Source organism: Trachemys scripta, chromosome 3 (assembly GCF_013100865.1).
Source record: "Trachemys scripta elegans isolate TJP31775 chromosome 3, CAS_Tse_1.0, whole genome shotgun sequence".
NCBI lineage: Eukaryota > Metazoa > Chordata > Testudines > Emydidae > Trachemys > Trachemys scripta.
Genome location: NC_048300.1, coordinates 93,107,039 through 93,119,920, shown reverse-complemented (window position 1 = coordinate 93,119,920; position 12,882 = coordinate 93,107,039). Strand labels below are relative to the sequence as shown.

The window sequence follows — 12,882 nt, the reverse complement described above, 5'->3', positions numbered from 1 at the left end:
TGTGGGGTTTTTTTTAATATTTTATTTAACTATTTTAGTTAAAAACAATTTTAACAAAAACAAACCTGATTTTAAAAAACTTGAATGTTTAACAAAATTCAAAAATTCATATGCTTGTTTTGTTAAAATATTGTTTGTTTTCTGTTGAAGAAAAAAATCCAGAATACATAACGTTGTTGTTTAGTTAAATAAAACAATTTAAATATCTGTCTGGTGATGTTCTCTTTCTAATACAGCATGGCAAGAAAATCCTCCAAATATTAATGATTAACCTGTTGAACTGGAGATAGTTCACTTCCCAATGACTTCATAAATATCTGCTTCAATTACCTTTGGTAAATGAAATAACCAAACAATCATTCATTTTCTGATATAGCTGTAAACCTAATCTGAAAAGTTTTCAAAATAAATCACTTAAAAAATGTATAGTGTGTACCTTCTAAAAATGAAACCTACATCTATCTCTGAGTTGTGAAGAATATGTACTAAGGTTGTAACAACCAACAAGAATGCACTTTTACGTAGAAATCCATGATTTAATCGAGTCTTCCTGACTAGCGATTTAAATCAAATCCACGCTGTCTGTGGCCACTGTTCATCATCCCAGACGTGCATCATGATATGATCCCGCCACTCAGTGCTCGTTTCCCGAGCTCAAAGGTGGCATTTCACTGTGGTCAGCACCTCCGTGAATGCCACAAGCAATCTTGTGTCATAACTACTATGCGTGGCGAGATCAATGTCGCACTCCTCGTGCCTTTGTAGTTTAAGGAATAACTCCACTGCCACTCATGATGCATTGGTCACAGCGACCAGCACACTGGTCAACAGTTTGGGACCCATTCCTGCAGCCCGAAGAGGCATGGCATGCAGTACACAAACCATTGAAAGATGGCGCCAAATGCGGACAGAAACACAGCGATTGCTGGGATGCAAAGCAATGCATCACGGGGCACTGGGACAGGACCCAGGATGTCCCACGACCCCCTCCGCCTTCCCACAACTCTTAGCGGCAGAAGAGGAAGAGATGCTCTGTGGGACATCTACCCAGAGTACACCACTCCAAATACCGCTGCAAGTGCCGCAAGCATGAACATGCGATTGTGTAGGCAGCTGACAGTGTGAACACACAACAGCGGTTTCCCTTCAGCGCTCTCTGAGCAGCACTGTAACTGCAGCTGCTGTAACTCTGCCAGTGTAGACATGCCCTGAATTGTGGCTTGGGGCCTTGGTGGTTGTATTTCAGCACAGCTGTGATGTAGGAGCAGCTGCAGAGTCCTAACCTACCTCAGGCTCCTGAAAGGGGAAGAGCCCCGTTGGGCAGGGCGCATGAAAGGGATGTACTAAGAAACCCCTCCCCCCTACATACATCTGGGCTGGAGCTGGGGCCTGTGCTTTCTACCAGCCTGTTGAACTGGCACAGGCCATGGCAGTCACGGCCTAGCACAGAAACGCATATGGCTTCGCACACTCCCTCCAGGCCTGAACACCCCCGGGGCCTCAGTTTCACCATCTATAACACGGGGTGATAACACCGACTCCTCGGTAGGGCGCCCCGTGAGCTACAGGGGAGGAGCACGGCTGCGGGCGGCACAGCAGCCGCCGGGAACCCGAGCCGAGGGAAGGCCAGCGCCGCCTTCGGCCTCCCCTTCATAAGGCCCAGCCCGCGGCGCTCATAGCCCCGGCTCAGAGCCTCCCCCCAACGGGGGCCGAGTCTCCGCAGCAGCCGTGCCGGGGGCACACGGGGGAGGCCTGACAGCCCCGCGCGGCTCTGTTCATACGGAGCGGGGGTCGCGCCCTACCAGTGACCTGAGCTTCCGAGGGGAGGGCAAGGGGGCGGCTCGTCTCCCGGGCGCGCGGAACAGCAACGCCAAACTGCCCGTCCCTGCACCCGGCCACCGACCTTCGGTCCCCACCACACCGCGCGCGCTCCTCCACCAATCCCGCCCCGCGGGCTGGCTCCTCCTTCCTGCGGCGCAAACAATACTTACTGAAGACACAACGAGGCGTGCTTGCGTCATTTCCGGAGCGGCGCCGCAGGGGGGAAGATGGCGACGGTGCCGGCTTCGTTGGCGGGCAGCTTCCAGGGGTCCGTTACTGCTCAGTGGGGGGTTCGCAAGCGGGGTATCGCTGAACCGGGGCGGGGGCACCTGGGAACGGGCCCTCGGGGGACGAACCTGCCCTGGGGGCTGCGTCCAGCAGCTTCCCCCGCAGAGCGCCGCGGCCGGAGAGGGCGGAAAGTCGAACCCTGCCCCGGGTCGTGACTCCCCGCCAGTCGCGGCTCGGCAGTGTGGCGGGAGGCCGCTGGGCCGGCGCACTAACGGGGCTCCCTGGCTCGGGGGCGGCCAGGGCGAGGGCGGGCTCCTGTGGGGCCAGGCGGAGGGCGAGGTGACCGAAGAGTCCGAGAGCCGGGTGTGCAGTTCCGCTGTAGCCTGAGCTCCGCCTCCGTACGCGGGGACACGGCGCGGTCCGACAGCTTCGCTCGCTGTGCAGTGGCCTGGCCGTGAGGCCAGGCTGTCATGGGCCCTTGTTGCGCCAGCTCAGCTGGGGCGGCTGTCCTGGGTAATTCGCCCTTATCGCTGGTCTCCCTCCCGCACAAGCCCTGCGGGCATCCTTGTCAACCCGCACCCCCTGCATCCTAGGGGGCACTGCAAATGCTGTATTGGTAGCAAGGCAGAGATGTACAGACGTTCCCCCTGAAGTGAAACTGCTCTTCTGGCCAAACCCTGAGCTCTCGCCCCCTCCCCCAGTCGGTGCAGTTACGCTGGGGGCTCCAGCGCCGGTACATCTGCATGTATTCAGTACCCATTGAGGTGTTCCTCCAGATGGATGGTTAGTACTAGGATTATGATGGGTGTTAGTCTCCCAGGTTTGTAGGTATCTATTAAAATTGTAGTTTAAGGTTATTAATGCATGTTTTGTGACAAGTAACTCAGTGTTAATGTAAGTTGTTGCACTGTGGCAGATACCAGCCACCTTTGTCAGCCTGTTATCTCTGTCTTATTACTGACATTTAGTAAATGGAGGTGCCTGCTAATGACTAAAATTGACTTAAAATATTGCTTGAATTCCTATTTTTCTTTAAAGGTAGGTGACTTATTGAGGTGAAATTTCACACAGGGTTAATTCTTATGCCCTTTGAGCTTTTCCTTAGTAGCTTTGGTTTGGTTTTTAATAGGAACTCTCTGAAACTGGGTTCTGACAAAAAAAAAAATGGGGGGGAGTTTACCTTTTTGTTATTGACCAATAGCTCTTCAAAACATTGTCTTGCTACAAAAAAATTGGTAGAGAGGTGTGTATTCTGAGGAGATCTGGTGTAATGTGTGGTTTTAAAAAAAGATTGGATTTAGGGTTATTAGTTATTACTAAAAGTATATACACTGCATATGCTGGCTTAATGGTTCATTGAAATAAGGGACATATGAAATCTTCCCCACCAGGAGCTACAGTTTTCTTCAGATTTTATCCTCCAGCAGCAGAGAAAGGCTTATGTAGTACAACAAAGACCATGCATGACCACCTTAATTTTGTCCTGTCATGACAGAAGGCCGGACAATCTCCCTTTAGCAATCCTTCTGCAGCTAACCCTTTACCTTATACCTGATATCCATAACTAATAGTATTGAGGGAAGAAGTGAAGGAGGAGAAATCTGGCAAAGGGTATGTGCAGAAACAAAATGGGCGGGACAGAGTTGAGGTTGCAGTGCGTGGTCTGTGTTCGATATTTGTGGTGGTGAAGAAGTGTGAGTGGAGGAACAGAGGCTGTATACTTTAACATACCCTAACTTTTCCCTGATATTGTGAGTTTGGGTCAGGTATGTTGTGGGGTTAGCAGTCCTGATTGCTTAACAATGAATTTTTGTGTGTATTAAAGTAACCATATGTATAGGATTGCATATCACCCTATCACTGTCAAGCTTAGGGCTACAATGTATATACACTATTATACTATCATCTGAAAAGGTGACACAAGTGATGCCTGTCAATTTGTCTCCTTGACAAAGCTTCTTTACAACAGTTGGAAAAACACTTAATGGGATGAGAAGCAGAGCTATGGGAAGATGGCAGTGTTATTTTGTAGCAACTCTCGAGGCTTTGAAATTTGTTTTTGTTCTTCATTGGAACACCACCACCAAAAGTATTCCTTTCGAATTTTTTTAGAAAAACAATTGTCAAGGGGAGTCTGCCTGCATGTCGGTTACTCTACAACTTGGTGGTTACGACACTGGTCTGGAATGTGAGAGACTCAGGTTCAAGTCCCTGCTCTGCCTGATTCAGAGCCAAGGTTTTTCATCCCTCAACCCAACTAGAGTCTCCTTCCGGACCCCAAAACCTTCCCAACGAAAGCTTAGTGGAAACAATATGTCTTCATGAAACGTTTTAATTTTGACAAAACATAGTTTGCTGAATTGAAATTTAAATGAAAATGTTTCGACTAGTTATAGTGAGTGCTTTAACGCATGTCATTTTGTTTTACTTATTGCCCTTCTTCAGATCTGGTTTTTATTCATCCAGGTAAATTGCTTTAGGAACTGGGTATGTTGTAACATAAATGGAAGTGTAGGGTAAGTCTGAGGTTACTTTGCTTTTATTAGCCAGGGTCAATAAGATACAAGGTTAAAACAGTGTACGTTTCTTCTAATGAGCTATTTGGGCACTTGAACCTACCTCCTTTGATTTCAACATCTGATAGCTGAGCATTCTCAGTGAAAGGGTGTCTTACACTGGAATTCACTGGTTCTTCACTGGTCTGACAGGGCCAAAGTATTTCTTTAGTCCATTAGGATATGGTGAAATTAAAAACTAATTTTTTACATTTGCTGACTCCTCCCTCTAACTTCAAAAGAAGCTAGCAAAACAAATTACTACATTTTATATGCTATCCTTAAATGTGATTGCACTTGAAAATAAAGTAATGAATAAATAGGGAAAAGGTATTAAATCTGTTAGTGTTAATGTAAGTAATTAATGTACTGCTTTGATTCTTTTCTTGTTAGATCATTTGCATATTTTTCAATTAAGGACAGGCTGCCTCAAATCCTAACTAGGGTTATTGATACTTTGCACCGACATAAAAATGAATTCTTTGAAGAACATGGAGAGGTAAGAGTACTGTTGTTTTGTATTATTTTTTCTCATACTGAAACTTCTTGGAGATCTTTGTTTTTATTCCTGTTTTCCTCATGTTGTCTTCCCTCTTAATTTTTCTCATGTGGCCCTCCCCCTTTTCTCTCATCCCTGAGTTGTCTTTTTCCTCTCCTTTCCTGGTTATTTCTTATATTTATTAATGTTTTTTCTTGTCTTTCTGGCTCCTGAAACTTCCTCAGTTTTCTCTGTTGTTTGGCTACATGGTGGTATGTGGCATATCCATCTTGGCCTTTGTGGGGATGGCAAGGTTTCAGGCTGCTGTTCTCATAGACCTGTAGACTTTAATGTCAGAAGAGACCATCATGATCATCTAGTCTGATCTCCTGCACATTGCAGTCTACAAAAACAACAAGGAGTCCGGTGGCACCTTAAAGACTAACAGATTTATTTGGGCATAAGCTTTCGTAGGTAAAAAAACTGAAGTGAGGTTTTTTTACCTACGAAAGCTTATGCCCAAATAAATCTGTTAGTCTTTAAGGTGCCACCGGACTCCTTGTTGTTTTTGTAGACTGCAATGTGCAGGAGATCAGACTAGATGATCATGATGGTCTCTTCTGACATTAAAGTCTACAGGTCTATGAGAACAGCAGCCTGAAACCTTGCCATCCCCACAAAGGCCAAGATGGATATGCCACATACCACCATGTAGCCAAACAACAGAGAAAACTGAGGAAGTTTCAGGAGCCAGAAAGACAAGAAAAAACATTAATAAATATAAGAAATAACCAGGAAAGGAGAGGAAAAAGACAACTCANGAAAGCTTATGCCCAAATAAATCTGTTAGTCTTTAAGGTGCCACCGGACTCCTTGTTGTTTTTGTGGATACAGACTAACACGGCTACCCCCTGATAATTGCAGTCTACAGAACGTAATCTGCCCACTACTGTAATAGACCCCTAACAGTTCTCCCCAGTGAACCAGGCATATTGTTGAACAGAATGGAGAATAAGCGAAAGATCCTGCCCTCAACATAGAATCAAATAACTTTCATGGCATATGGGGATTCTTCTAGCTTGGAAGGTGTGAAACTGTAGTGAATGTCAGATGTAGAACAAAAGCTTCACTTAGCATCACTTAGACTTTTGTCTTTGTTCAAGTGCAAGATCCCGAGAGTCTGATATTATTTGATTTTTAAGATTCAAAACTTATTTCCCTTTGCAGTAAAATTTAGTATGTGGTTATGCAGGAATGTATTTTTGGACTAGGGATGCTTTTTTTTTATTTTCCATTTTATTTCAGAAAGGCATTGAGGCAGAGAAGAACACTATATCCATCCTCTCTAAGTTAAGGAATGAGCTGCAAACGGACAAACCATTGGTTCCCTTGGATGATAAACTCCCTGATGTTCCACTGTGGAATCAATACCTAGAATATCAACAAAATTTATTAGATGGAAATGAACAGCCAAGCTGGTTTCAGTCCCCTTGGTTATATGTGGAGTGTTACATGTACCGCCGCATTCATGAAGCACTACTTCATAAGTAAGTATACACTCTAACATGAGTTACCCTGTGTATAGTTCTTCTGATTTTTTTTTTGCATCTGAGAAGCAGAAAAAGGGGAGTAAGGAAAAGGGAGTAAGCTTAAAATTAAGCAATTCTGTTTTAAAGGTTCACCATCTTTCCTTTTCTTTGATTTTTTTTCTCCCCCACCCCGGATTCACTCACTGTCTTTGGTCATTTTGTTTGTGCTGAAGACCTTGAAGTTTATTAAGTCAGTTACTGCTCCAGTTCTTGTGATTCGCTTTGCTGAGACATCTGAGCCTGACTTTTCAGTTTCTTGAGGAGTAATTCAGGTTGAGAATTAAGTTACTGATGCTTCCTACAGGATTATTAGTTTTAAATGCAGACCTTTCTTACAAATGTAGAGCAGTAGTCTTTTTCAATGTTCTACTAACGCCACTGCTAGAAGTCTTAGCAACAGTTTACGTGGTTAAGGTGCTAATGAGGCTTTGCTTCCTTTGCAACATAGCATAATTCAAACTCTGATATCCTTCTCTTAATTAAGTAATATGCGAGGTTGAGCTAATATTTTCTGTGTGCCCTCTAAAAAAGTTAAACTGGCTGGTGTTTTTCATTTGAAAACAAAGGGCCAATCCCGGTTCTCATTTGAAGTTAATGGCAAAACTCCCATTAATTTCAACAGGAATAGTAGGAGGCACTAAAAGATGAAAATGTGGTGGCAGTAGGGTTAGTTGTAATTACACATACGGATACACTTCTTACCTCTGATATTTTTGGGGAAAATTTTCAAAAGAGCCTAATTGAGTTAGGCCTCTATGCCCCACTGACTTTCAGTGAGACTTAAGCACTTCTGAAAATTGTACCCTTTTTGTGTAGAAAAATACGTAAGCCACAATATTAAGAATTCAGTTCTCCAAAACAAAGCTTCACCCCACATATGAAACAAATAATGAAAGCAGGGCTTTGGAGTGGAGCTGCAGGTTTTTGCACCGCTCCAAAGCCCTGAATGAAAGATCATAGTGTGAAAGAAGGCTTCTAAAATTTTCACTTGTTCTATGTCACACAAAGATCTCTGTAAACTAAATGGGAAAATTGTTTTTAGTTTCCAAAATGAGGTGGGGAAAGAACATTTTTCCAAACCAGAAAATGTCAGTTTCGGTGTCAGTTGCACTTTTGGGAATCCATTCATTGTATTTCCTGTTATTTTGGAATTGTGTTCTCTAAATCTCCCTCCACACCAAAAATGAAGAATTCTTTTGTAATCTCTTAGGGAAAGTTAACAACATGAAGGGCTTTTTTGTTCATCAAATCAAAATCCTGGAGGATCTTTGACTAAAACTTTTTTTTTTTCCGTGGTATACGGAGTCATTTGTCAAAAAAAAGTATTTATCTTTTCCAATACATTATAAAGGTAAAGTGTGGTTGGTTGGTTGGTTTTTAAGTTTAACAGAAGAATTATCATGCTAAGTTTTAGAATGAAAAAGTTTCATCTGGACCACAAGACCAATCCCTTCCCTTCATAAAGGAGCCATGTAGGAGTCTGGCATGCCACATTACTCTACAAGTTCAGATTAGGACCCCAAGTTTAACATTCATCTAAAAAACCAAGTTATGTTTAACACTTTTGCTGCTGCTGTGAGAGAAAATGGAAAGCGCATTAATATTCATATCTTTTCCCTTCTATTTTAGTCCTCCTATTGATGACTATGATGTATTTAAAGAAGCAAAGGTTCAAAGCTTCTTTGAGTCCCAACAAGCTATTATTGCCTTATGCACTTACTTGCAGGACATTCTTAAAAACATTGAGGACCTAGATGAAAAACAACTTCAGGAAGAATTTTTTAAGCTGCTGCAGGTAAACTTGGCATTTCCTATTCACAGTTTCTGCTTGTGGCAAGTTACAAAATTTGAGTTCTGCAGAACTTAAACTTTAAACTTGAAAAAATTTCTAGGCCTTATGTTTGCAAATATCCTATCATATGTTGACTGATGCAGTTTACTGCTGAGTCTGCATTTCTTGTGCCTCTGCTGCTAGCTAAAGATCTGAGCAGCAGAGTGAAACTAACAAGACTCTGGTTAGATATAGTGTTTTTGAATAAGATCACATGATTAGCCATGTAATTGACAAGAATCATGTCAATTCCATGCTGCTGGTGGTCTATTACATGTTCCAAGCCCTGCTTATTCTTTTTCATGTACATCCAGTGTTGCCATCCCCAAGCATTCAAAGGTCACAAGTCAGGCTCCAAAAAGTCATGAGATTTGCTTAAGTTATGCTTTACAAAAATTATTGTTGTGGTGCTGTTTTGTCTCTAACCATTAGGGATAGAAACTTAGTTATTTAACTGAAAGTTGAAGTTCTCACAATCTCATTGCCCTAGGAGCTGAGGCTTTAGGAAAACACCAAATACCATGAGACTTATGATTTTATTAAGTTGGCAACGCTACATACCTAGCTGTTTGTTGAGACTTCATAACAGAGCACATTTTCATATTCTTGCAATATAGATCAACTTATCAAACTCCAGGTAATCAAAACTCACTTATCCTCCCATTATTAGTCCTATGTGTACTCCTGCCAAGGCTTTTTGGAGTTGTGTATATAATATAAATTTCTTTAGCTCTGTCAGTGTGTTTATACCAAACCTAATCTGTCGTAAGCCCAAGATAAAGATGAGAAAGAGGCTTGTATTTCCCCCTTCCAACTCATTTCTGGTGTGTCTGTGGAAGTGAAGAGTATTGTTTTGGTTTCTCTCCCAGAAATCATTCTGAACTCTTTATGTACAAAATGTTGAGCTTTAATAGGGAGTATGTGTGTGGAGTCAGGTCCCACTGTCTCTAGAACAAAACAAAATACTACAGAATAATGAGATTTAGCAAAATGGACTTTTTTCTCTTCAGGTTTCATTGTGGGGGAATAAGTGCGACCTCTCCATTTCAGCTGGTGAAGACAACTCTCAGAAAGCCAGTCCTCTAAAATTGCTGGACAACTTGAAAACTTTCATCTTAGTGGATGATACGGAAAGCATTTGGTCACTGCTTATTAACAACAAGAAAAGAAGAACTTCAGAAGAAATTACTAGAGTTGACATTGTCCTGGATAATGCTGGATATGAACTTATTACTGATCTAGTACTGGCTGACTTTCTGTTATCATCAAAGTTAGCAACTGAAATCCATTTCCATGGAAAGTGTATTCCATGGTATGTATCGGATACTACAAAACAAGATTTTAACTGGACTATTAAACAGCTGCAGTCCGCTAATAATAGGTGGATGTCTAGGTGTGGGATGAACTGGGAGGGCAGTATTAAAAAAGGAGTTTGGGTTTACCATGATCACATGTTTTGGACTCTGCCACATGAATTTTGTAGTATGGCTCAGGTTGCTACTGACTTGTACACTGAGCTGCAGAAGTCACATTTAATTATTTTTAAAGGTGATCTGAACTACAGGAAACTAACTGGAGATAGAAAATGGGAGTTTACTGTTCCATTTCATCAAGCCTTAAACAAATTTCATCCTGCACCTCTTTGCAGCTTGAGAACACTAAAATCTGATGTTCAGGTTGGTCTGAAACCTGGACAAGGTGAACAGCTTGTGACTTCTGAACCTGACTGGATGATATGTGGGAAATATGGAGTAGTTCAGTTTGATGCATCTTTGTGATTCAGCTGTGAGGTTGATAATTTACCTAGGGATAGGTTTAATTTGCACTGTTTCAGAGAGCTGTACTTTTGCTGTTCAATTTTGGGCTCTTTGTTTACCTGCTTCTGGCAAGTGGCTTGTTACTACTGATTTACAAAAGATGTTGTGCAACAGTTCACAAACTTTCCTTTTAACACTCAAGTTATTAAATTGTAGATATTTTATGATCTAAAATGTCAACGGATGTTGCAGATGAACTTGACTTCAATTGTTCCTAAGAATACTTTATTTTTCAGTAAGTAAAGAGAATTAATGCTCAGTGGAAGTTACAATTTATTTTAGGAACTGGTTCCACCTTGGCATGCATTTACTGTTCCAGTACTGTTAGGCATTTTCAAGTGCCATATGTTGCATGGTATTTAATTTTTTTGAATGCATGAATCTAACTTCTGGGTTTTCTGCATCACTGCAGCAGAGGTCTTATTTTAAAGCTGTTTGATTTGTCTCTCTCTCTCTGAGTATTTTACATAAATTGACAGTGTTTTCTCATCTGTGCGGTCAATATGTGCAAATAATTCTCTTTAATAGTTTTTGCCATTCTGAAAGCTAAGTAGGTGTAGTCAGCAGTGGGTTAAGGAAGGATCGTTTGGGGTGAGACCATGATCCTGTAAAGAAGACTCAGATGCCCAACGGAGTCAAAGCAGTAAGACACAGGTATGTCGTGCCAGCTAGCTGTCTGCCAAGTGGGGTAGTCTCCCCCAACCCCCCCCATGACAAAGTCAGACTCTGAAATTGGGAGTAAGAGTCCATCTTTAAAGATGTTGGAAGAATTGTTAGAGACAAGCCAGGGGTATGATTTCCTCCCCCACTCTGCCCCACTTCTTGCGAACACATACTCAGTCTTGCTCTCACAGCTAAGTTGTGCCTTTACTGCTGCTACCCTGTGCGACTGCAACTACAGTGCTGTTTATACTTGCACTAGCACAATGAGAGCTAGCCATGAGTATGTGTAAGTGAGAAGGGAAACCACACCCCTGGTTGTGAGGGAGCAGATATCTTGGTAAACTCATTCAGGATTTCTGCTTAATCCTTCTTTGTAGTAGAGATGGCACAGGTAGCAATATGTACAATTACATTTGTCTGACTTTCCATTAATGATGCAACCCTATTTTAGCTGCTTATAACACTGCAAGATAGATCTGTTTCAGCTGAGATTTCTGTGCTGGGTGTCTGCCTCCTGCTGATATTTATTTATTTTTATTTTTTAAAGTTTCAGCAAAAATGGTTCAGCTTTTCTCAGAACAAGGTTAGGGGAAAAAATATTGAGCATTCTCAACCCAGCAGCCCTATGCTGGAGAGGATTTTCCCTAGAGTTCCTCCTCCCAGCAACCAAATGTTGGGAGCAGGAACTGAGCGCAGTGGTATTTTCTCTCCTATGCTTTTGTAGTCCATGCAGTGAGGTGGTGGCAGTGGTCTTATTGTAATAGAGGGGTGAGAAGCTAGGCCTAGGGAAGGGGTAGGGCAGGCGGTCTCAAATGAGCTGGGTGTAGTGGGGATGCTGCATGTATTGAGGGGGAGGGGACTGGGACAAGGCTAGACGGGAAGGACAAGGGGAGAAGGGTATGATGCGAGGAAGAAGTACGCACTAGGGTCTAACCATTATTGCACAGGCCCCTCAAAACATGGACTAAATCCCAAATTCCTGTGCTGTCAGCAAATAGCAGTGCAACCTCCATTTCATCTCCCTCTAATAGAGAGTGCATGTACAGGGTGACAACCTACCACTGCAGTGAATTACTGTTAGCTCAAGCAGAAGATCTCTGTGAGGTGGGTCTAGAGGTTCCTGCTCTGCTGATGACTGACTGCTTGGGTCTCACTGTGAGCCACATATTGGAATTTTTTTTCCCAATTTGCTGCTTTTTTTTTTTTTTTTTAACTTAGGATATTACAAATACAAAATCTACAGAAAGAACATTAAGGTTTAAAAATGAAGCACTCAACAGTTAGGAAATACCAGAATACCAGGAAGATTTGTCCTGTGGTTAGGGTGCTAGCTTGGAACTCAGGCCTGTTGCCTGCTTTCACAGATTTTCTGGGTTACTGTGGATATATCACTGAAAGTGTGCCTCAGTTCCCCATCTGTATAATGGAAATAGTAGTATTTCCCTACCTCACAGGGGTGCTATGAAGCACTCAGGTTCTGCAGTAACAGTGGCTATATAAGTGCCTTAGCTAGAATTAAGGTTCCCTAGGCAACTGTCATTCTCTTCCCCCACCCTTGAGCATATGTTTTGATAGTCTTTAATTACATGACATCGTTTTTTTTTTTTTTTTTTTTTTTTTTTTGCACGGTACCTCTACCCCAGTGCTCACTTGAAGAGCAGCTAGTGGATTTCATTTTTTGTCATTGTCCAGTATGTGACCCCATGCTTTAATTACTGCACACTATTCAAACCTTGCTCTGAATATAGAAGTATTAATCAGAGTGCTTCTCAAATATGAATGAATGTTTCAACCTCTGAAGTTAGGTGGTGGTATTCCCATTTTACAGATAAGGAATTGAGGCAAAGAGACTAAGGTAAAAACATACACTAACTTTGGGTGTACAATTTAAGATGCCTAG

At 42.4% G+C, this 12,882-nt stretch overlaps 2 protein-coding genes across 9 annotated transcripts in view; one reads left to right on the top strand and one right to left on the bottom strand.

Moving 5' to 3' along the window:
* RMND1 (required for meiotic nuclear division 1 homolog) overlaps positions 1 to 2,066 on the bottom strand; it is a 39,558-nt gene extending 37,492 nt beyond the window's left edge. The window contains exon 1 of one of the 6 annotated variants that reach the window (XM_034765414.1): positions 1,992 to 2,066. The gene's annotated coding sequence lies outside the window, so the exon portion shown is untranslated. Of the gene's footprint in view, positions 1 to 1,802; positions 1,960 to 1,991 lie in introns of those variants that run through there. The other 5 variants (XM_034765412.1, XM_034765415.1, XM_034765410.1 and 2 more) reach the window with 5 other exon arrangements.
* Positions 1,999 to 11,855, top strand: ARMT1 (acidic residue methyltransferase 1). Of its 3 annotated transcripts, none has more exons than XM_034765417.1 (5): positions 1,999 to 2,089; positions 4,998 to 5,103; positions 6,388 to 6,629; positions 8,301 to 8,466; positions 9,513 to 11,854. In XM_034765417.1, exons 1-5 carry the CDS (start codon positions 2,049 to 2,051, stop codon positions 10,278 to 10,280), a joined length of 1,323 nt encoding a protein of 440 aa, XP_034621308.1. In that variant the 5' UTR covers positions 1,999 to 2,048; the 3' UTR covers positions 10,281 to 11,854. The 3 variants fall into 3 exon arrangements, with proteins under 3 accessions (XP_034621308.1, XP_034621309.1, XP_034621310.1); XM_034765418.1 differs by lacking the exon at positions 1,999 to 2,089 and adding an exon at positions 2,151 to 2,832 and having other exon boundaries at positions 6,392 to 6,629; positions 9,513 to 11,855; XM_034765419.1 differs by lacking the exon at positions 1,999 to 2,089 and adding an exon at positions 2,151 to 2,869 and having other exon boundaries at positions 6,392 to 6,629; positions 9,513 to 11,855.
* The last annotated feature ends 1,027 nt before the right edge of the window (positions 11,856 to 12,882 follow it).